The sequence below is a fragment of the Impatiens glandulifera genome, chromosome 9 (assembly GCF_907164915.1).
Source record: "Impatiens glandulifera chromosome 9, dImpGla2.1, whole genome shotgun sequence".
NCBI lineage: Eukaryota > Viridiplantae > Streptophyta > Magnoliopsida > Ericales > Balsaminaceae > Impatiens > Impatiens glandulifera.
Window position 1 is genome coordinate 27,966,964 of NC_061870.1, and position 23,334 is coordinate 27,990,297.

Below are 23,334 nucleotides of genomic sequence, written 5' to 3' on the forward strand. Positions count from 1 at the left end.
CAATTTTTTAAATAGAATATAAGAAACATCATTTTTTTTGATGTGTCCCTCAAATTCACTCACATAAACCAACACACTAAAAGAGATTATAATTATAATTATATTTCGTCACAAATTTCTCGATATTATAATGGGTTGCAGTAGTTAAATGGGAATAGGGAAGAATGATATTTGTGTCCATTTTTTGATTAATTCCAATTTCACCCAAATTTTGTATCAAAACATATTAATAATAAACAAATTTGAAGTATATATATATATATATATATATATATATATATATATATATATATATATATATATATATTTTGAATATATATATTTTTGAATATGTTAATAACTCTGTTCCTCATAATTCCCCGAAAATGAAATAGTCAAAAATTGTATTATGAAACATCATTTTTTTTATTGTGTCTATCTTCTTCAAATTCACTCACATAAGACAAATGTACTAAAAATGATAATTATAATCCGTCAAAAAGTTTTTTTTATTGTGTTTATCTTCCTCAAATTCAATGTTCTATTACCAATTTGTCATTTTATTATTATTATGTTAGTTAATGATTTGAACGATGTAATTGACAATGTAATGTTTATATTAAGATGTATTTCCCGAGGACAGAATGGCTAGCAATGTCGATAGTCCCATTACCGTTTGCATTCTTAATTTTGATAATATCCGGGAGTAAAGTAGTATTATGTGTGGCGACCGCGATAGTAGGGCTGAGCTCTGGATTCGTGTTCGCCGCGGCAGTGTCTGTGACTTCTGAGTTGTTTGGTCCGAACAGTGCCGGTGTGAACCATAATCTTTTGATAACTAATATACCAATGGGCTCGGTTATGTTGGGTTTGTTGGCGGCAGTGGTGTACGATGCAAATATACAAGGGATACAAGGGTCGAGTTTTTTGAAGGTGATGTTTGTTGGGGTGGAAACGTTGATGGCTTGTATGGGTAGGGATGTTATACGATGACTTTTGTGGTTTGGGGATTGTTGTCGATGTTAGGAATTTTGAGTAGTTGGTTGTTGTTTGTAAAAACCAAACATGCTTATCATCTTGTCGAAAGAAAAAGAAGTTCATTTATCTTTTATTAAAAGATGAGTTAATAATATGACAATAACTATTAATATAAAAGTGTTTAATCATAATTGTTTATTTTAATTCTGGAATGTGCATGAAAAAAAAAGTTATGGTTAATAGTTATCGTAGTTGTCTCGAGAATATTGAATTAACAACTCATTTATTTTGTATTGTCGGAATGACTAGTATCTGAAGTCTTTTGTGAAGTATAATTAGATTCATTATGTGATCCCAAGTTTTTGGGTAGTTACTGAGAATGTTGGATTGATGCGACTGATATGAAAAATCTACATAATTTTGATACCAACTAAATTATTTTTTTCTAGACTATCTAGTTTGAGAAAAATCGTCGAACTTTTAATGATCGTAATCGTTCGAATCGTAGTTACCGAGAATGTTGAATTGATGTGACTGATATGAAAAATATACATAATTTTGATACCAACTAAATTATTTTTTTGCTAAACTATCTAGTTTGAGAGAAATCGTCGAACTTTCAATGATCGTAGTCGTCTGATTCGTATATTTTTTTTAAAAAAAAGTTTTAATGCGTATCATTAATAATGCTATTATTATGACACTTTCCGTGTTCCGTTTCGAAAGTCTGAAAGAGTCGGTCGAGAAGTTAATCGTTTTTCTCAATAATCTACGAGCTCAATAACCTATTGAGTAAATTTTTATATCATATCGTTGTGATTAAATGATTCTTATCATTTTATTATACGATAATTATTTAAAAAAAGTTAATAAATAGTTATTTGATTATTACAAAATTATATTGTATATTCAGAAGAAAAAATAAATTTGTGTTCAAGTCTCTAATATTTAAAAAATGATTGTGTTATAGTCTCTAATATTTAAAAATGGTTTCTAATTGGTCTTTATTCAAGTTTGTATGGTACTTTGATCCCATGATTATATATTAATGTAGTACTAGTTTATTTCTTATGACTGTAATTCAATATAAAACAATTATTATTTTAAACTAATTAAGATAATCTATGATATTTTAGGAAATAATAGTACTTTTATGAAATTTCATGTGTGATGACAACCATATTTTTTAGCTTTGTTTTTGCAGCCTTTATATATCATAATTGCATAAATATAAATAAATGATATAATTAGTTTGTTTTTCTTTCTCAAAACAACTTTGACAAATTTATATCTCTTTTTTTCATTTAAACTAACTAATATAAACAAATAATAATGTAATAAAAGATCAATAATAAAACTAAAATTGTTCAAATATAATTGAGAAATGAAAAAAAGATAAATCCATACAATATTAATTCTCTAAATAAATTATATCTCCAATCAAATGTATATTAATTAAGTCAGAACAATACTAAAATAAAATAGAATTCAACTAGAAGCCAACTCCTAATCGATAATAATAACATTCTTACCAACATTTTCAGCTTCATTTCCCTGTTTCACAGTTATTGGAAGAGCTCCTTTCCGAATTTCTACTCGAAAGATGATACAACGACTGCTACTCTCATCCATCAGCTCGAACAAACACACATCTTTCAAGTTTAGATTGTTGTCGATAGCAAATGTCTTCCAATTACCATTAAACCTTGTTTTATTCTTGTGACTTCCATAATAAACTATCTTCCACCTCTTCCCACCATGCTCTAAAAAGGCTCGAACATTGTCCTCGGGTAAAAACCTATTCATTTCCTCCGGAACATCCTGATTGAAATTACATAATTATTTTGAATTATGAAACATATATATAGATAAACTATTATATAGAATTTAGAATATTACCAATTGATAAAATGGTGCAAGATTATCTTCACCGATTATCACTTCAAAGAAAGGTCTTCCTAACAGAGGAAGAGTTTGAACAATCTCCATCGTTGCTTCTGAAAATGATTGGATTGACTCATTTATATCCATGATAATTTTATCATCAATCACTAAAGATTCCACAATCATGTTGCTTTCCGATATTTTGACATCTTCGGTTGCCATGATCTCCTTCATGGATCTATACTGTAATACATGTATTGAATATGTTATTTTGAAAGAAATAAGAAAATAGTTTATAGTAGAAATTTAAAAACTACATAAATAAGCTCTTAACATATTTTTAAAGTTTTGTATAACTTTTAAACATTTTGATATTGAGAATCTTTAAATTTGATAAACTTTTGGAACAAACAATCTTTTTTTTGAATTAGTAGAAACTATCCCAATTCCTAAGGGAAATAACCCATTTTCTAATAGTATTTACTACCCCACAATGAAATAACCCATTTTATCTATAGTGTTAAAGATCTTGATATTTATTTCTCTTAAAATGTGCAATTAGATGTAAATTATGAAGAAAATCTTTACTATAGATGCTTATAGCCTATTTATGGGTTTTCTCTTCTTCAATACTAGATCATACATACTAAAAAATTTTTTGATTTGGTACCTCAATTACATCTAACTAATCTTAGAATAAAAAAACATAATAAATTGTTGAGGATAGTAAGAAAACCTTTTGCTTCCTTGATGCATTAGTCCTTGAGTTTTCAGGATTCCTCTTGTGCTTGTTTAGTATAGCTCCTGAATCTGGTAGATTACTTTTTTCTTCATTGATTGATTTCGTAATCTTCAAAAGGCTACCACTACATTCACAAATTAAAAAATCAATGTAATTTACAGATATACAATTGAATCAAAAAAGGTTTGCAAGCCAAATCAAATGCGAGAAAACAGAACAAAAAATGCCCTTAATACAATAAAGAAAATTTCAATAAGGTGAGAAACAAAACAAAAAATACATAAAAAAAATTACAATGCAAAAGCCGAAGAAGAAACTTTAGAGGATCTCAAAATAGTCAATTTGTTATTCAAATTCACATTAATAACCTATCAATTTCACGATCTCACCTCAATCCCAAATCTCGTCAATTAGATTTCCATTAAAACACGCCTATTTAAGATTTAAAAATTCGAGATATATTAAAATTCAAGTTTGTACCTTCCATTTGTAGGTTCAGTCTCGTTTTCTAGTCTTTTTTTCTTTATATCTTTGTCATGAGTGCGCGCTAGGCTATACATAGCCGGTCGTTTCTCCGTTCTCTTCGTCCTCATTTTTCTTCTCGGGATGACCGCCTCCTCGGGGTAGCCGCCTCCTTATTGATATTTTTATTGTTTTTTGTTATTGCCTTCTAAAATTAGGTTAGCATATTAGGTTAAACAGAAAGCTAAATTCATTCAATTAAACTAATAAGACTTTAAAATGTGAACAAAGGGGTTAAATACATAGGCCCAAACACAATTAACCATTTAACCCAAGACCCAAGACCTCTCAAGGAGGATGGAGATATCCACCTATTGTTGTCGTTAAACTAGAAGATGAGATTATTTTTTTTGGTTTGATCAGTAGTTAACAGGGAATGGGCGAAATGATATTTGTTTTCCTCTCCCACTACGTTTCAATTTTATCCCAATTTTGTTTGAAATATTAATAAACACAATTAAATATATAATATTACCAATATATTTATTTATTATTTATACTTTATAAAAATTTAAAGTATATTTTTTTTATAAAATATGATTTTTTAGTATATTATTTAAAATAATTTAGTCTTAAACAAAAATAAAATAACAAATATGATATGAAACAGTGTTCTGCAAAAAATTCCTGAAAACTGAACTAGACGAAAATAGTATTTAAAAAAATTCTCCAAAATAGAACTGAACGGTAGAATTATGGGTGAGAAAAATTACCGATATTATAGGTATATCAAAAATATCGTACCGCAATATATAAAAAATATGAATGTTTAAGGTATACCGAAAAAAAGTAAGATATAGTACCAATACTGAAATTATTTATACGGTAAAAGTACGAGATTTTTAAAATTTTGATATATCGAGATGTACTGAAATAGTATTTATAAATTACTATCTATATAATACTTATAAGATAATAAATAAATTTAATATTAATTTAATTATAAAAACATATTTTTTTTAAAATCAAATCAAAATATAATTATACTGTAATATTATTCAATATATGTCATCTCTAGACGATAAGATTGAAACAGGATCCATCCAAACTTTCAATCTCTTGAAACGGTGGAAACGAGTAAAACCATGTATACATCCTTTCAATTGATGTTAGGGATATTTTTGCAATTTCATCCTTAACGGTTACTATTGAGTCTATCTTTAACTTGAGTAAAAGGATAATTGATCTTTTTAAGAGCAACTTGATTCTTAAAATGGTGTAATTATTAGTGTACACAAATAATTGGCTAAAAAGTAGATGAATTCAACTTAAAATAAAATTATACACCTAATGAACTTGAATTGTTCAATGAAAATGAACTAATTAAAAAGAGTTAGAGATTTTTATTAATTAAGTCTAAATTAATTAATATTTATTATTATTCAACATGAATTGTGTTATCAATTTATATATATAAAAAATGTAAATACAAATGATATTGGAAATAGTTCTGAATCTCTCTCGAATTCACTTTAGTCTAACTTAAAAACTATAATTATGTTTATTCTTGATAATTTTAATTTTTGTAACTAAATTTAATTTTTAACATTTACTAGTTTTTTAAAATGTTAGATTTAAAAAAAAAAATTATGATAAATATATTTAATTTTGTGTAATGTTTATGTAGTAACTATTTTTTGTTTAAATTATTATATTTTTAGGTATGAAAAATATAATATCGATACCGTACTGAAATTAAGGTATACCGAACTCAAGATATACCGAAATAAGGTAAAATAATGGTATAAATTTTTCTATACCGAAACTTTCGATAAGTATAAGGTATGAATAAAAAAGAAATGTATATCGTACCGACCCAACCCATCCCTAGGTAAGATACCTCCACTCGAGCATTCAACCATTAATTTTTTTTATAGTTGTTTAATTATATTTATAAATATATTTGTTGTAAGTAACTTTTTATATATATTCGGATATTTATCTATGAATTAATCAATACTCATTTACAATCTCCATAACTAATGAAAGCGTGGCCAAAAAACGTCCCATTAACCATACATAAAGCATGATATATATACTACATCATCGGCAAATTGGTAACAAATATCAAATAAATGATAGCAAATATCAACCATATATATATTATAGCTGGAATCAAATCAATTAAAATAAAAAAGACAAGTTGATAGGCAAACCCTTATCACGATAGGATCACATTTTCTTGACAAATGGTACTTAAAGCACATACTTTCGTCATCTCTTTTATACTAAAAAGAAAAAAAAGAAGATCAATTAAGGACGTGGTGAGACCTTTATTATCATGCAACCAAAAAATAAATAAAAATCAAAACCAACAAAAAGATGACGTAATTTTCTTTATCACTCTCTTTTAGAAAGTGCCAATTAAAGACCTACTTAATTAATTAGTTAATTGTCTTATTAATCCAAATAGTGGGTAAGCCTCCACTTCAAAGTTAATTAGAAGTAGTTCTAGTTAATTTATATACTAAATTGCATTATAAATTAGACAATTGCCTTGTTATTTTATTTTTTTAGGTGTAGATGTTAAAAAATGAAGCATATTCTCATTTTATCCGATTGTTCCCCGCTAAGTAATATTAAGATAATATTAATTAGACAATTCAATTCTTTGCACAAAAAGATAGAATACCTAACTCTTACCTAAGATATAATCTTAATCCATTAAAATAAATTATTTTTTTACTTCAAAAACGCTTTAAGTTGAAATAGGGTTTATAATTCTAAAGTTGTGCTACTATACTAGTTAAATTCCGAGATTTTTTTTAAAGGATTTTTAATGGGTCTATTGAAAAATGATTATTTTTAATTGAATAATAGATATCGATTAATGGTTATACTTTTATTTTTATTAATGAAAAAAATTGTTTAGAATAATTAATGTTTAGTTGTCACCCAGCCATATCGGTAATAAGAATTTTCCAATACTTAACACGGGTAAGTAAATGATATCGTCAAATTGGAAATTGGATAGAAGAACATGAGAAATTTGTAGGGAATGGTTGGTTAATTAATTTGTTTCATTTTTGTTTGGCATCAATGAAGTTCATGCATTTATTTTAAGAGAAAGGAATGGGTCCTTAATTGGTTATATTATTAACATTAAAAATTTAATGACGTTTTGATTTTAGGTCTTGAATGTGACCTTTTAAAACTAATTAATTATTACTTCAATTAATCTCAAATAATTAATCGTTGCATCAGCTTGCAGACAGCAAAATAAATTATATAATATATAAAGTTACTATTGATCAGAATATTACCTTAATAAATTTATTTTAATTATGATTAAAAAATAATTGGTAATGAAGCTATCTACTCCATGGATTATGGGATATGATTTATAATATCCTGTCTAGAATTTGGAAATGTCTCTTTAAATTAATAATGTATAGTGAAATTATTAATTTAATTAGGTGAGTTACATATTTTATTAAATTATTCAATGCATGGGGACCTTTTTTAATTTGTCACAAGAAAATAATGACTACATATGTTTAATCAAGATAGATAGATACATGATCATGATCTTATTCATATAATTGTAACATATCCATGCTCGTGAATATTATATGTAATATGTGGCATGTATATCATAAATATTTATAATAAATTACATGATGGGCATATTCTAATTGTTTAATTGTTAATTGCATACTTAATTATAAGGAATCTTTAGACCATGACCATGCGGGGACATGTCTTTTAATTCCATTAATTGGACAGGCTTTTATAACAAGAATATTTCAATCTTTTAATAAAACAATACATTAATTAATTACTACTTAATTAGACATGCTTTAGTTGGGAACATGTGATTATGACCGCCCATTGAAATTGGTTTTGTTTTTTTGGCTTTTTTATTTTATAGTTAGTTTATGGATGGGTGATGACCATTTTATTTTATTTTATTTTTTTTATTTATTTATTTATTTATTTTTTTTTAATAACATGAGAAATTTGAGGAGATGACCCTCAAAAAGGTCTTAAATGCGGAAAGTGCAGGCCTTAAAAAAAACGTTAAAAAAAACGCTAGTAACCCTTTTATTGTTTTTGGATGATTTTGTCAATTTCGGAGGTTGCGTGACGCAACCGGAATCGCGAGATGAATTTTTTTTTCGTCTCGCGATTGCGTGACGCGATCAACCGGGGTTGCGTGATACAACTGGGTCATTTTCATAAAAAAAAAAAAAAAAAAAAGGGTCACCAGCGTTATTTAATTTATGCTATCAGTGGGTCATTTCTTCAAATTTCCCAAGTTTGAAAATAACAAATAAATTATGACCAATTTCTCTCTTAAAAAGTAAAAACATTTAAAAATAATACATTTAAAATTTATTATCGATAAAATAACTGAAAATCAATAAAAAAATATTAATAGATGTTCATTAATTTCATTTCAATTAGACACTACTTATCATTGCTCCACATTTAAGCTACTTTTGATGCCATTTTTTTTTTGTTTTCTCTTTGTATTTGTATTGTCAATGTCTTCACGAACTTTATATATAATCATATCCTTTATTAAAAAAACAATAATAATAATTCATCACAATACAATCATACATAATATATTACGATAGATGATAGAACAACACACATTTCTTATAAGGAATACATCAGCACAAGGGCCCACATTATTTTAAAAGCTTAAATAAAAAAAAAAGTAATAGATCTTAATTATATCATCATCATCATAATAATAATTAATTTTAATTAATTAAGTTTTAGTACATAACCATGTTTCCAGCACAAACGGATTGGTTCAGGTACATCAGATTCCATGGATTGAATAAATCATCACCGTTCATCGTCTTCATCATCATCATCTGATCAACGACGGCATTGCCGTAATTATCGATCTGGTTCAAGCAGCCGATGATCTCGTTCAGCGAGTTCAACCGGTGAGTCAATTCATCCATCTGAGCTCGTAGCACCGAGTTCTCCCCCTCTACGTTGATGCACATCTGCCTAATGACGTTCAGATTGGCTAAGATGCACGAGTTATCTTTGGAGATTTGACTCGCCTGAGTCAATAAACCGTCGAGGTGGTTCTGCTTCCTCATTCTCGATCGCCTAGCCGATTCGCGATTCGAGACCTTCCTCTTTCTCTGCCTCAAATCTGATTTCATCTGTTGCTCGTCGGAGCCGGAGATAGATATCTGAGCAGTTGACGATCCGGATGAATGAGATCCACCGGGAGACGACGACATGATCATGTACGTATATATATATATATATATATAATACTATTCTAGCTAGTTATGATAGATCTTAATAGATCTGATATTATATATATATATAATGTTATATATGTAAATGAATAGATAGATTCACGAGAAAACGTAGAACCAGTAGAGGAAGACGACGGAGAAGGATTGAACGAGGTGAGTTCCGCGGAGGAGACTGGAATCGGAGAGGAGGATGACTTGATCACTTAGAACAGGAGACATGAATTATACGATTGATCGAGATTAACAAAATACATAGCAATGGTAAGAATAGTAGATCATAGAGATCATGAACAGGAATTATTTGAAAAACTCTTTTTGATCTTGAGAGAATTTAGAGCATTAGCAGGAGGAAAAGAAAGGGGAGAGGAAGAGTATCAATACTTGCACATATATATAGCAATTGTCTGTAAGGAACGAATTGGGCTTCTTTGTAAAAAAATAAACAATTAAAGAAAGCCCAAAGTAAATTAGAGATTGCTTATTGATTTTAATAAAAAAAAATATAAAATCCTTATTGATATATTATTAAATTAAATAATATAATTATATTACGAAATTGATCGAGTTTAAACATAGTTATAAAAACATTAACAATAATAAAGAGAAATTAAATAAATTAAAATTATATTTAAAATTAAGATTTTACTCTTAATTTTTTTTATTTTATGTTTTTAAAGAAATATTTTAATTAAACTCTTAATCTAACTAAATTCTTACTAGTTTTAAGAGTAATGACAGGAGCTGAAAAAAGTGATAGGGAAATGATGTATCATTTTCTGAGTGGGTGGTTTAAAAATCTGAAAATTCTCTCCTATTAAATTTTCAAATCATTCAGAAAATTCATAAAATGACACATCATTTCTTCTCTACTCTTGTCATTTTCTTTAAATTTATAACTAAATTTTTACTATTTTAAATTTAAGATAGTAAGATTTTATAATTTGAAGAGTTTATAAATAATTTCAATTTTACAGTAAAAAAAATGAATTTATATTTATAAATTAAAATAAAGTCATTCTTTATTCAAATAAAAAGAATTAATATATTTAATTAGATAAATATATTTTTTATACTTGCTTATTATTATTTTTAATTAAATTTATGTTTTTTTTGAAAATATAAAATTATAAAAATATTATTATTATAAATTAAACTCTTACTATTATCTTGATTGTCCGAATTTATAACTAGATTACAATTTTAAATAAATTTTTTTATTTTGACTAACTTTACCTAAACAAAAATAATGAATTATTATTTATTTTGTTAAACTTGATTCCATTTTATTGTTTATTCAGTCCAGTTACATAAACTTGTATGATAAAAACAAGTTTAATATTATAATCCAATAAGTATCTGCCAAAAGGATCCTTGGGTGGCTTAAGTGACGTTTATTTTATTTAGAAATATAATATTTTAACCATAAAATTAGTAAGTATATTTTTTTTATTATGCTAGGTGATTTAAGTTTAAACCTAAATAAACACACAAATTATTTTATTTGGATGTCCCTTTTGCATGACTTAAATGGCCGGCCTTTGCATCCACTCACAGTAACAAATTCTTACTTTTTATGAATTCTGGTTACCTAATTAAGACCCAAATATCAAAACCCATTTTGAGTAATATTTAACTAACTAGCTAAAAAGAATCATAAGCTATTTTGTCTATTCTCCATTCTCTATGGATATTGAAAAATAACATTGTCAATACTAAATAAACACACATTTATAATAGGAAAAAACAACTTGCAAAGCAAATTAAAGATGAAAACAATAAGTTCCAATCTCAATCAAGTAAAAAAAATTAAATTTCTTAATCAGGAGGATGGATGATAATATTTCATTTCTCTAATCATCCTCTCCCTTATACTAGCTTCACCCAAGTTCTCATCTATGTCAAGATTCAGTTGAACTTGAGCGGGTGGGTTCCGGTTCGGGTCAAACAGACCCGAAAGATAAGGGTGATAGAGAGCCTCTGTGACTGTAATCCTCTTTGAAGGATCAAAAACTAGCATCCTCTGCAGCAAATCTATTGCCAATGGATCGGCCTGAGGGTAAAGAGAAGATAAATGTATTCCTCTTGTACAAGGAAGTGTTTGTATAAACCTTCTAGCTTTCGGATTATCAATGAACTCAAGATCCGTTTCCAGTTGGCTGCCAAGAACACTGATTATTAGTTTAAGCTGGCTTAGGCAATCGTTTCCTGGGAATATCGGTTTCCTGCCAAGGATTTCAGCAAAGATGCAGCCCACTGACCAGACGTCGATAGATGTTCCGTAATGGTCAGAGCAAAGGAGGAGTTCAGGCGCCCTGTACCAACGTGTGACAACGTATTCTGTCATGAACTTTCCATCGTCTCTGCCTGTTCGCGCCAGTCCAAAGTCACATATCTTCAGTTCGCAATTGGCGTTCACCAATAGGTTCCCTGGTTTCAAATCTCGATGAAGAATGTTTGCAGAGTGGAGATATTTCAATCCACGTAGCAACTGGATTCAAGAAATTATCAGTGTTATGTTAAGATATGCAACTTCAGCAATTCTATGAGTTTAGTGAAAGATTATAATACCTGGAAGATGAAGAATTTACAGTGATCACTGGATAAAGGCTGAGATGACTTAATAATCTGATGAAGATCAGTATCCATAAGCTCATAAACCATATAAACATCAGTAAAGATAGACGGATTAGACGGCAACATAACATCCTTCAACGATATCACATTCTCGTGTTTAATAACTCGAAGAATCATCAATTCCCTAAGTGTCCGCAAAGCATCAATACAGTTCCCAAACACATTGATGATCTTCTTGATTGCGACGTTCTCATTCGTCTCTCTATTGATTGAAGAACACACAACTCCATACGATCCTCTACCTATAGGCTTAACTATAACGTATTTAGTGTCAATCTCAAACAAAGTTTGCCAAACCGTATAACAATGTTTTCCTCCTGCAGGAATCATACTGTTTGAAGCCTCTAATATTGTTGCCATTTACTCTCCTCCTAGCTAGTATTATAAACCCTAATTAATCGGAAGATACAGTAGAACCCATTCATTCATTAATTCAATCAATCAATCAATTCATCAGATAAAAAGAAACTCGAATTTCGTTTTAAGCTGATAGAAAAGGGGGAAATCGATACTTACTTACGAGATTTCTTCGAATCAATTTTCTCCGATCGTGTACTCTCAGAGCATTAGAAGATGAATAAGGAAGAGGAGACAAACAAAAGTGATGATTACTTATCTCTCTCAGTTGTTATCGTCGTCGTCCTGTACGTTGATTGCGACGTCCAGGAAGAGGAGGAGGAGTAACTGATTACATAGTTAGATATAGCAGGAATTTGATCTGGTTTCATGAATATATCATGATGATGATGATCTGCTTTTGTGTTAGGAAGAAAACAAAGACTTGCTTGCATTGGATGAATAGCACTATTCAAATCATCATCCACCGCACATCACAGTCATTGAAAACGTATACAACTTCAACAGATATTAATAATTAAATAGTAATACAGATGAAACAAATCAGTGGGAAATTGCAGCAATCACCCACTCCTGCCCTCATGGGTCGGTCGGTGTTCACGTTTTTTACTTCAACTTCTCATCATTCATCATCATCATAGCTTAGTGGATAAATACCAATTATTTATTCCCCGAAATCGTAAAATCGTGAACACAAAAGTAAGCACATAACCCGCAAACACACTTAATCAGCGCAGAACTTGCCCCTAGAACCTCTTAACGAGGATGAGAATTTTCACCTCTGGTTACCGCTAAACTCTAACTAGTTTAGTGGGTTAAGCTAATAAAAAGAAATACATAGTTGGGCAAATGTATTCAATCTAATCTAAAATTAGGCAAGATATTTTGACAGTTTATTAAATTGGAAAAAGGAACACTAATACTACGACCACTTTTCTTAGGCGTGATCCATTTAATATGAATTAGTTAAATGACGTACACGTGGAGGCTAGCTAGAGGTTTGTTTGGATTTGGATATTTATGTGAATGATTGCTAATAATGATTAAATAATTTCTAACCCTAATTCATGATTGATGCCGTCCTAACAAAAACAGCATCATTAAGTCAAACAGATATTGGGAGTAGAAACAAAATCTTTTGCACTATTAATTTATAGAGAAGGATGTTGTTTGTCATTAGGGATGTATATACAATAACAACAACAACCATTAGGGATGTTTTAATTTAACAGAAACACGGTTTAGAGGACACATGGTTAATGAATACCAACTACCTCCGGCCGAGTACTTGCTTGAAAATCGTCCCGTTGAACTGCATTATTTCAAATGAAGAAGACTCGGATCAAACGCGTTAAAATAGCTGTAAAAAACGTGAAATATAATTGGGTATAAGTGGAAGAATACAAACCAGCTTCCTCTTCTTCTTTTTCTTCTTTTTATCGAGATAGGCTACTATCTCCTGTTGATGGACAAATGCGTCCTCCAATGCCTAAGTATAAAGGAAACAAACACATATTTGAACTTGTAGAAAATGACAAGGAATATATAATAAACAGGAGTAAGTACCTTCTTAGTTTCCACTAGTTCTTGCTCCAAGACATCAACCCGGTTCAGAGCAACATTAAGAATTTCCTCCTTTTCAGGTGGCATGACTGTTGGCTTTGCAGTTAGGAAAGAAACCTTCTCTTCCAGTTCTGTCATGCGTCCTATCGTAGAAAAGTACTCTCTGGGAGAGATGGAGAGTTCTGGAAGCTTCTGGGAATGTGAGTAGCTTCCCATCCTCGCCATGTCATCATCCCAGCATCGGAGGGAGTTTGAATAGAGGGTGGCGTCTGTCAGCTTCCTTGGCATGTTACGTGTCAGTCTGACCATCGTGATAATTCCCATAACCACGGTCATGACACCTGTCAAGATATGATTACTCAACCCTTCTGGGGCTTTGTAAGCAGAATGCATTGCCAAAACATCAGCTCCTGACAGACAGATACTTTACCTCATTTACTCCATATAGAATAATTTGGCCTTTAGAAAATCAATAGAAATATATTACCACTAGACAGAGTAGTGAATTTCTCATTTTCTACCATCCTCATCCAGGGATTGTCCATTTTTCTTTCACCCACCGCTGTTAAAGGATCGTACTTGAACGACGAGTGTGGATTTTTGACGGCAACAACCTTCCAATTGTTTCCCAAATAGAAATGTTATTAAGAGATTGCTCACAGACAAATGAGAACTCTGGTTTCAGTAGCAAAATAAACCAAGTACCATCACCAGCAACAGGTAAATGGCTTCCCCATCCCAATGGATGAAAATTAATATTGAAAATGCTAAATTTTTTTAGTTGGTTGGAGTCAGAAGCTAGATAGAGTTGTTTTAGTCATGTTAGTAAGGATCTCTTCACTGCTACAAAGACGACACTTTGACAGAAATTTGTAAAGATAATTGAGATGCTTACATCTGAAAGAGGCTGTGCTTCATGATCCTTTGCATGTTTCAAAGTGAGAGAAGGCAATTTATCCAAGATTACTGCTGCCTCCAATTTAGATATACTGTTTTCCTACATTAAAATAGAAACAGCTAAAAAGTAAAGAATAAATGAAGACAGGCAATGCTTTTGATAGCTTTAGGCAAGTGAATTGAGCTTATGACTAGCTGAAAGAAAAGACAAAGTGAGCTTTTCAGACAAATATAAAACCTCAATGCATTAGGAGAACACATGTAATGATATAGGAAAATGGTTTTCTTAACTAATATGCACCTTATGAAGTGGTGATTCATCCTCAAAGATGGTCTTCTCCTCGTCCACTTGGCTACCACAACGCTTTCTACATCGAGCACCCCCATTTTGAACCATCTGCAATAAAATTGTGTTGATTGGGTGAAAAGCTGTCATAAAAAATCAGGAGAAATTAAGCGAACAAGTGTCAGACAACCTTCAGGATATCTGGGTCCTTCCATGGTCCTTTGTCAGAACGCATGCAGCCTCCTTCATCAGCACAAGTACATTTGCCTCCCAGAAATTCTGGTAACTCACTGAACGGGGACATTTTAATATTGAAATCCAAGCAATGGAACAGAGTGAAAAATAAGTAACAAAAGACATCAAAAGAGATACTTCTAAAAGTCACACCTGGCATCAATTATTTCAAGCAATTTGCTCTGGTACTTGTTACCAAGAACCTATAATCACAAGCATTGAATGTTAGTAATGATTTAGACCAAACTAGAAATTCCTAAATATAGGACCAAATACTTACATGGATCTTTGCTGTAGTTTTTGGGTCAAGGAAAGTTTTGATAGTGTTCCACAGCATTCTAAATCCAGAACCAGCATTGATTATGAACATGCGGTTCAAGGTCTGAAAGGAATATAAGAGATGGTGGAAGAAGAATGCATAAAATGCAGTTAGCTTAAATGGAAATTATTTTGTATCGTATCAAATCAAATTCAAAATGAAAATGAAAGAAAAAGTTACCTCTGGATAGTTGTCACCGTCAACTTTCTGAAGGGCTTGGATAAGGTCCCTCGCAGATTTGGTAAGACTTGTAAGTCCCTACAGCCAAAAAGTGCCGTTCAAGCTTTTTACAAACAAAAAACAGTAGAAGTGATATCATTATCAGAAATCCCAAGTCCCACTGAATTCCTTACAAGTGTGTTTACCTACCACTCCCTGCACATCAAGGATGGTTGTGCTTTGATCAATATGCATTTTTGCTGAAATCGAGCAAGCTGGGAACTTGACAATGAAGGTCCTCTCAAATTCCCGTACATGGTACTTCACATAACGGTCCATGGTTGTTACTTTCAAAAGCTTGACAGCATCTACTTGTCCTAGTCTCTCAATGTAAATGGGACGACCTTCCTTGTCAACTCCGTGATGTCCTTGGGGATAGTTGTCCAAGACTTCATTAATTTCCTTGAATTCAAAATCCTTCAAAGAAATAAAGAATGAATCATACAGGATATATATGAAGAAAAATTTTCTACTGACCACATTGAATTCGCCAATGGACAACAAGTACCTCCATGATTGTGTCAGCATTGAATTCCTTCCTCCATTGAAGCATAGCAGCCCACATTTGCTTTGTTTTATCAATATCAAATTTTCTGGCCTTTGAAAATCTAAGGTATAAAAAAATATTCTTTAGTGTTTACACACCTGAAACTTGTAACTACAGTTAGTTAAACCCCAAATAACAAATGATCTCCCCACCTTTGGTGCATAACTATCTTCAAATCACTATCATATTAATTATAATAAGCAAATGAAAAAGAGGATCCTATTGCAAATTCATCATAATCAAAAAACATGTTGACAAGTAAGAAATGTTTATTTCTTTTTACAGTTATCATTTGAATTATTTGTTACTTGGTTCGCTAGTAAAAAATGTAGATTGTTAAACCGGACTCCCTAGACAATTCCTTAGAAGTTCACAAAACTGAAGTCATTCTACTATAATAGCCATTTGAAAACTTGCAAAACCATTCTCCAAATGGAAAGGAAACCAATAAAAAAGGTCACCTGAGCAACATATGATAATCATCGTGCTTTGCAGGAAGTAACTCCTCCAATATAAGGGCTTCACGGAGTGCATCAACCGCTTTTACCTCCTCCTCGTCGTGCACATCCTCAATTTCCATAGACATGATTTTGCTGCCCTTTCGACTCCTTTTTATCAAAGAATGTCTCAATTTTATGGAGGCACTGGCTGCTGCCTTCTTGAAAGACCCCATTCTGGTTGCATTGTCCATTGCTGTAACCAAACAAATTATATGAATCAATGATGCTGCAAGAGAGACCACAAATCTGATATTGCAATTCGCAAGGCAGGGTTTCTGATCCTATTCTAGCATATAAACCGGCTACTTGACATATGAAGAAGACACAGAATTCATACATCTTCTTCAAAAGATTTAATTGCATGAATAAGAAAAGAAATATACCTGGTTGAGTCCCAGTCATGGTAATAGCAACCAAGCCAAAGGATGAAGCCTCCTCCTATCGAGATGCCATAAAAAAGCGGCAGCGCAATGCCTATATAGAGCAAGATCATTTGAAAAGGAAATAGTAAGCAGATTTCGAGGCATTGCTCACAATTTACAATCTCTCATAGATAGATCCTAAAGGGAAAAAAGTAATTGAAAGAACAAAGATGCATGAAGAAATGCAAAAAAGATAAGAGAGAAATCGAGATGAAGTCCATGAATAGAGGAGACGTGGAGATTACCTACGGAGGAACGGCGAGGTGTGAGAGGAAGGAGAAGTATATAAGTCCCGAATAGATAGCGGAAGGAGAGAAGAAGAAGATGAACGGTTGAAGACGGAAAGAGAGAGTGCAAAAACAAGCGCCAAAGAAACAAGATTATGGGATTTGTTTTACTGTATCGATACAGTCTTGCCTCCATTGATTCTCTGAAACTGAAATCAGCTTCCTGAGAAAGAAAGAACTCTCCATGCGAAATGCAAGCCTGCCCATTCATTTCCCTCCCTAAAACGTTACACTTTTTTATTTTATTTCAAATATTAGATATATATATTTTACCCTTCAAGTAGATAATTTACATATTGTATATTTAGTTATATATACAATAAATTAAGGGCCTAGGTCACCCACCAAATCTATTAATTGAACAAAAACAAATTACTTTATTGTTGCTTGTGATGATATTTTTTTTAACCTGGGAGGAGATGTCTTTTTTTTTTTATCATAACTTATATTTGAGTTGATGTTACGTTTTGTTTTTGTCTGGCATTCGGTTTAGTTGGATCGTTTTTTTTTTCTCGAATTTTTATAGTCTGAATAATACTCTTAATCGTTAGTAAGTCGTTTCTTACTCATACCCTCTGATTGTGTTGATGATCATTTCTCGAGTATATGTTTGTCCCATTTTTAGCAGCAAAGAATATGAAATAATCGAATATTAAGTTATTTTTCATTTTTACAATAAAAAATACTCGATTTGATCTTTTATATGGAGAATCACTTATATGTATTCTTCCACTGTTTGTATAATCAAATTTCACTTGATAATATATTTTTCGGCGTTATTTATCAACCATCAGTTAAGTATAATTTTAGTTGTCGCTCAGAATATTAGGTAGAGATTTTTCTTAAACCGTTTCATTGGTTAGACTTATTTTATTTCAACCATAGTTTTGAAATCCGGTCTGAAGATCGGACCGACAAACCTATGAACCAGTCGACAAACCAGGTTGGGTTGGTGAAAAAATCGAAAATACAATGAACTCAGTTAAACACGGGCAACCCGCTGGTTGGACCGAAAATTTGGCAGCCCGGGTTAACCCAACGGGTTTGTCCTATTTTTTTTTTTTAAAAAAATCATTTATTTTTTTCTCACTTATCACTCTCTTAGTTTCTCTCTTGGGTTTACCTATTTCTAGTTCAATGTGGATAAATTACCGATTTTTAGTTCTAAACACTAAGAATGACAAACTCTTTCATTTATCTCAAGCTCCACCTCTTATTTGAACTAGCTGATTTCGTTTTAACCAGATTAAAAAGACGATTTAAGATGAGATTGTAATTCATAACTTAAACCTAGTTTCTTTTCCAGATAAAAGTATAGTTATCCAAAAATCGAAGGTTGTAGTTTGATTTGAAGCCTTGTCAGTTGTCACTCACATAATCTAGTTAAGTCTCTTTTATTTCAAATTATTTTAAGTTATTGTCATTATTTTCTTATAAAAAATTGTCTTATTTTAAAGTTCATACTTCATATAGTTGATGTTAGTAGTTTAATATTATTTTGAGGTTCATATTTCATACAATGATTATTAAGTCTTTATATTATATTTTTAAGTGTAGTTTGATCATGATTTTTTTTTTTGGAGAAACACCAACAGATGTAACACCAAATTCTTCAAATGTACAATCTCAAACTTTTGTAAGAAGAAAAATTGATCATGTATGGCTCATTGTAGAGAAGACTCGGTAATTAACAAGAATAAAAAAAGACTCATTTGTCTCTATTGCGAAAAATTGATAAAGGATGAAAGTATTCATCGGTTTAAACAATCTCTCGCGGGTGTCAAAGGGGAGATTGCAGTTTTTACTAAAGTTAATTCACAAATGAGATATGAAACACATAACTTAAGAGTTTGTGTTTATTTAAATTGTGTTATCCATAATACATACAATTAACTGATTGTAATTGCGAAATAATATTTTGAATTTTGATCTCTACTTTGATTATATTTTGAATTTTGATCTCTAAATTTTTGCTATTTTTGTATTATTTTATTATTATATGAAACTCGCTAGTTGAATTAGTTGACCCATCGGTTTAACTAGTAACTCAATGACTCAGTCCCTTCACTAGGTTGATGCTCGAGTTTTAAACTATCATTGTTAAAGAACTTAAATGAGTTCGTCTCTAGAGAAACCCTCACCAAGTTGTATGGTCATTATAAATCTAAACGTTTTTGTAAACGAAAATCACATCTCATTAGAAATTTATTTTTAAATTTTTTTATAAATTTGACATCTATATGAATTATTTATTTTGATTTTATAAATAACTATTTCACACATGTGACTCTATTTCAAATAAAATAAAATATAATGGAATAAATATATATTTCTTTCTCATCCTCAACATGTTAGATCTATTTGACTTCTGTTAGTCGCTACTCATTAACAAATCTTTATTGTTTTCTGTATTGACAGATCACACATTTAATAGTTTTCAAAATTATATACTATCAATTTTAATTTTATTAATTAATTCATCAGTCACGGACTCACGTTGTAACGTTTGGTAGTTACAAAATGTGATTTTCAATCCATTATTGGTGTGGTCGAATCAATCACAATATCACTATAATCTGGTTTTTTCTTTGCTCCTATTATAACTGTGTCATAAAACAGCATTGCCACTATGGCCGGTGGAATAATAATATTTTGTCAATTTGTGCATATATTTTTACTTTACGTGGAATAATAATATTTTGTCAATTTGTGCATATACTTTTAATTTGCGAATTTGAAATTTCGTGACATTTCTAATGATATATAAATTTTGTTATTTTTGATTTCTAGAATTTTTGTCCAATCAAACATTATTTTACTTCACTTTCATTCATCAAATAACTCAATTTATTAAACAAAATAGGAAAATATCTTTTATTTAAAATTATTATTATTTATTTATTTATATATATTAATATTTTTTAAGTTTTTTTTATCAAAAATAAATAAATTATTTTTTCAGTTCTTTCAAATCATCACTAAATTGTTTATTTAAATAACTTCGGTCTGAACAAACCCTTAGAATAAACACAAATTAGTAGGATTGTTTAGATTATATAAAAATGATAAATTAAAGTAATTAAGCTGATTAAGCATATAATAATTAAGTTAAGTTGAATTAAACTAATCTAAAGTTTCAAACTTCAATTAAAGTTACTGTTGCACATTAAAAAAATATCATTTTGCATTAATTCCAAGGAAGTTATTTCTTCAAGACATTAATTTAATCAAATATTTTAATTCAGTCTCCAATAACTCCAAATCCGAATCCGATCAGAAAACATTTCAACTTTACTTTGAATAAAGGTTGTCACTTTCACAAACAAGTGGATGCAAAACATTTGGGAAAATTAAGCTTAGAAACCATTATTAATTCACAAACAATATTACTAAAGTTCCATTATGAAATTAGGGTTTTTCATCATCATCATCATCATCTTCATCTAACAATGGTTAAAGTTTATTTACTCCCATTAAAATGTATCTTATTATTACTTTCTCTTTCGTCCCTTCTGCTTCTTCACCTTCGTGGTAGTCTTTTTATTCATCTCTTCTTTTTGGGATGTTACTGGCTTACTCTCTTCACTTCTACCGGCGGCAGCCGACAGAGACTTCTTCCGTTTAAGGAATTCAACAACTCCGGCAAGAGCAACATCACTAACTTCACTCTGCATTAGCTCCTCCGCCAGCTCCGCCGGCGTCACCTCTGAGGTCTCCATCAGACTCTTAATTTCCTTAAAGAGCACATGATCATGATCACCAATATCAAGATAATTACGGGCCAAAATCATAAACCCTTCCATTGTACAATAAGACATATGAATATGCATGTCCATTCGACCCGGTCTCAGCAATGCCGGATCCAACCGATCTTTATGATTTGTGGTGAAGATGATTATCCTTTCATCTCCACAACTTGACCACAACCCGTCTATAAAATTCAATAACCCAGATAGAGTCAACTGCAAAAAACAAGTATGATTAGCTAATAATAATAATATTCACGTCATTTAGAAAACAGAGCAGCAACCTTAGAATCACTCCGGGAATCCTCTTGATCTTCTGTGTGGTCACGATTATGCATCTGAACGCTACAATCAATATCCTCAATCACGATTATGGATCGATTGTTAGTTGAAACTAGAATCCTTCGTAGCTCTGAATTTGAATAGATGCTGGAAAGTTCCAAATCATAAACATTAAACTTAAGATAATTAGCCATGGCCGCGATCAAGCTTGATTTTCCAGTACCGGGAGGACCATACAAAAGATACCCTCTTTTCCAAGCCTTCCCAACTTTCTTATAAAACTCTCTCCTCCTAACAAATCTGTCAAGATCCTCCATGAGATTCGCCTTCATTTTTGGGTCCATCGCCAGAGTCTCGAACGTAGACGGATGATCGAGAGTTATGGAACCCCAATCTCCATTATAGCCTCCATCGTCGTCGTCGTACGATGGAATATCCCTAGTATAGAGCTTCAATGGCTTGTCATTGTTTTTAATTTCATTGGCTTTGGAAATGACAAAGGGTAAGTATTCATTAACAACTCTGTCTCTGAATTTCTTATCGAAACAGAGCTCATAAAACTTCTTCTCTCTCAACCCATCTTTGGGTTCGTCGGAAACTAGCTGCCATTTCAGATGAATTTCATGAAATTGATCGGGGATTGCTTCGCCCTTCTCCACGCCGATATGGAGTGTCTTCTGTTTCTGGGTCTTCCCAACTTTGAACCGGTCGGCCATGGGACTGATTTTCGTTCGAAGGTATAACTCAGCCGCTTCGTAAACCTCATTTGTGGAAATCCCGCATTGTTCCTCGACGACGATTGTCGCCTGCGATGGCTTATAAGGAGTGAAGAGACGATGAAGAAAAGCTTCGAGATAAGACCGAATCGGAGCTGGGATGATCTCATTGGCCACCGATCGGAATAACATCATGGAGGCGGCGAAGGACGCATACGCCGAGAAAAGAGTAGACGCCGTCGTCGGCGTATTCTCGAACGAAAACATCTCTGATCTCAGAGATCTTTGTTTGTGATCGCAATCGCTATCGCTGAAAATCAATGCTTTATTTATAGATTCGAGATCTGAAATAAGCTCCTGAACTTATATAATATATAATAATTAGTCCTAAACATTATTTTCTTCATTTTATTTTTCAATTAACATACTAAAAATAATTTGGCCCAAAGTAGTCAGGGGAATGTAGGACCTAAGTTGCATAAAATGAAATTAAAGGAGTAATTTGTAAGAGTAGAGAATTATAATTACAATTTTGGACTAGAAAGAAAAACTATTTGAAAGCGTAGGGAGCAAGGATTGAAGGAATCATTGGAAATAGCGACGGGGTTTCTTGAAAAAAGAATATTTTCCAGTTTGACTTATATTTGTTTTCTAAATTGGGATGCCATCTTAATGAATAAGAAAACTCTTTTTTAGTAATTGTTTGAATGTTTGTTCAAACCCAAAAATTGTTTTAAAATGAGTATAATATAGTATGATATAGTTATAAATTATATTTTAGTAGAATTTATTTAATTATATAATATCATTTTCTTATGCTTAAATCTTTAATTTCATCATAGAAAAAAATGAAACATTATTAAAAAAAAAAATTAGTACAATCTGATGAATTATTATATTTAATATAAATATTTTCTTATATGAAAAATCACATCACTACAAACAAATATAATTCCAATTTCTAATTTATATACATTATATTCTTT

The 23,334-nt window shown here is 30.9% G+C and overlaps 4 protein-coding genes across 6 annotated transcripts; all 4 read right to left on the minus strand.

The window, feature by feature from the left end:
- Positions 1-8,683: 8,683 nt before the first annotated feature.
- On the minus strand, positions 8,684-9,681 carry LOC124913908 (bZIP transcription factor 11-like). The gene has a single exon (XM_047454343.1). It carries the CDS (start codon positions 9,322-9,324, stop codon positions 8,833-8,835), a length of 492 nt encoding a protein of 163 aa, XP_047310299.1. The 5' UTR covers positions 9,325-9,681; the 3' UTR covers positions 8,684-8,832.
- Positions 9,682-10,990: 1,309 nt separating this feature from the next.
- On the minus strand, positions 10,991-12,963 carry LOC124913907 (mitogen-activated protein kinase 7-like). 2 transcript variants are annotated; one of them, XM_047454342.1, is made up of 3 exons: positions 12,494-12,963; positions 11,908-12,363; positions 10,991-11,827 (listed from the first exon to the last, which is right to left on the minus strand). In XM_047454342.1, the coding sequence occupies exons 2-3, from the start codon at positions 12,331-12,333 to the stop codon at positions 11,159-11,161; spliced, it is 1,095 nt and encodes a 364-aa protein (XP_047310298.1). In that variant the 5' UTR covers positions 12,334-12,363; positions 12,494-12,963; the 3' UTR covers positions 10,991-11,158. The 2 variants fall into 2 exon arrangements, with proteins under 2 accessions (XP_047310298.1, XP_047310297.1); XM_047454341.1 differs by having other exon boundaries at positions 12,490-12,963.
- Positions 12,964-13,446: 483 nt separating this feature from the next.
- Positions 13,447-17,798, minus strand: LOC124913905 (phosphatidylinositol/phosphatidylcholine transfer protein SFH12-like). 2 transcript variants are annotated; one of them, XM_047454340.1, is made up of 15 exons: positions 17,563-17,798; positions 17,279-17,369; positions 16,857-17,088; positions 16,357-16,456; positions 15,999-16,265; positions 15,810-15,887; positions 15,591-15,692; positions 15,464-15,513; positions 15,267-15,366; positions 15,092-15,187; positions 14,789-14,890; positions 14,381-14,507; positions 13,897-14,267; positions 13,739-13,819; positions 13,447-13,642 (listed from the first exon to the last, which is right to left on the minus strand). In XM_047454340.1, exons 2-15 carry the CDS (start codon positions 17,295-17,297, stop codon positions 13,601-13,603), a joined length of 1,767 nt encoding a protein of 588 aa, XP_047310296.1. In that variant the 5' UTR covers positions 17,298-17,369; positions 17,563-17,798; the 3' UTR covers positions 13,447-13,600. The 2 variants fall into 2 exon arrangements, with proteins under 2 accessions (XP_047310296.1, XP_047310295.1); XM_047454339.1 differs by having other exon boundaries at positions 13,897-14,303.
- Positions 17,799-20,913: 3,115 nt separating this feature from the next.
- Positions 20,914-22,630, minus strand: LOC124915056 (AAA-ATPase At2g18193-like). The gene is made up of 2 exons (XM_047455704.1): positions 21,635-22,630; positions 20,914-21,566 (listed from the first exon to the last, which is right to left on the minus strand). Exons 1-2 carry the CDS (start codon positions 22,613-22,615, stop codon positions 21,096-21,098), a joined length of 1,452 nt encoding a protein of 483 aa, XP_047311660.1. The 5' UTR covers positions 22,616-22,630; the 3' UTR covers positions 20,914-21,095.
- Positions 22,631-23,334: the final 704 nt, after the last annotated feature.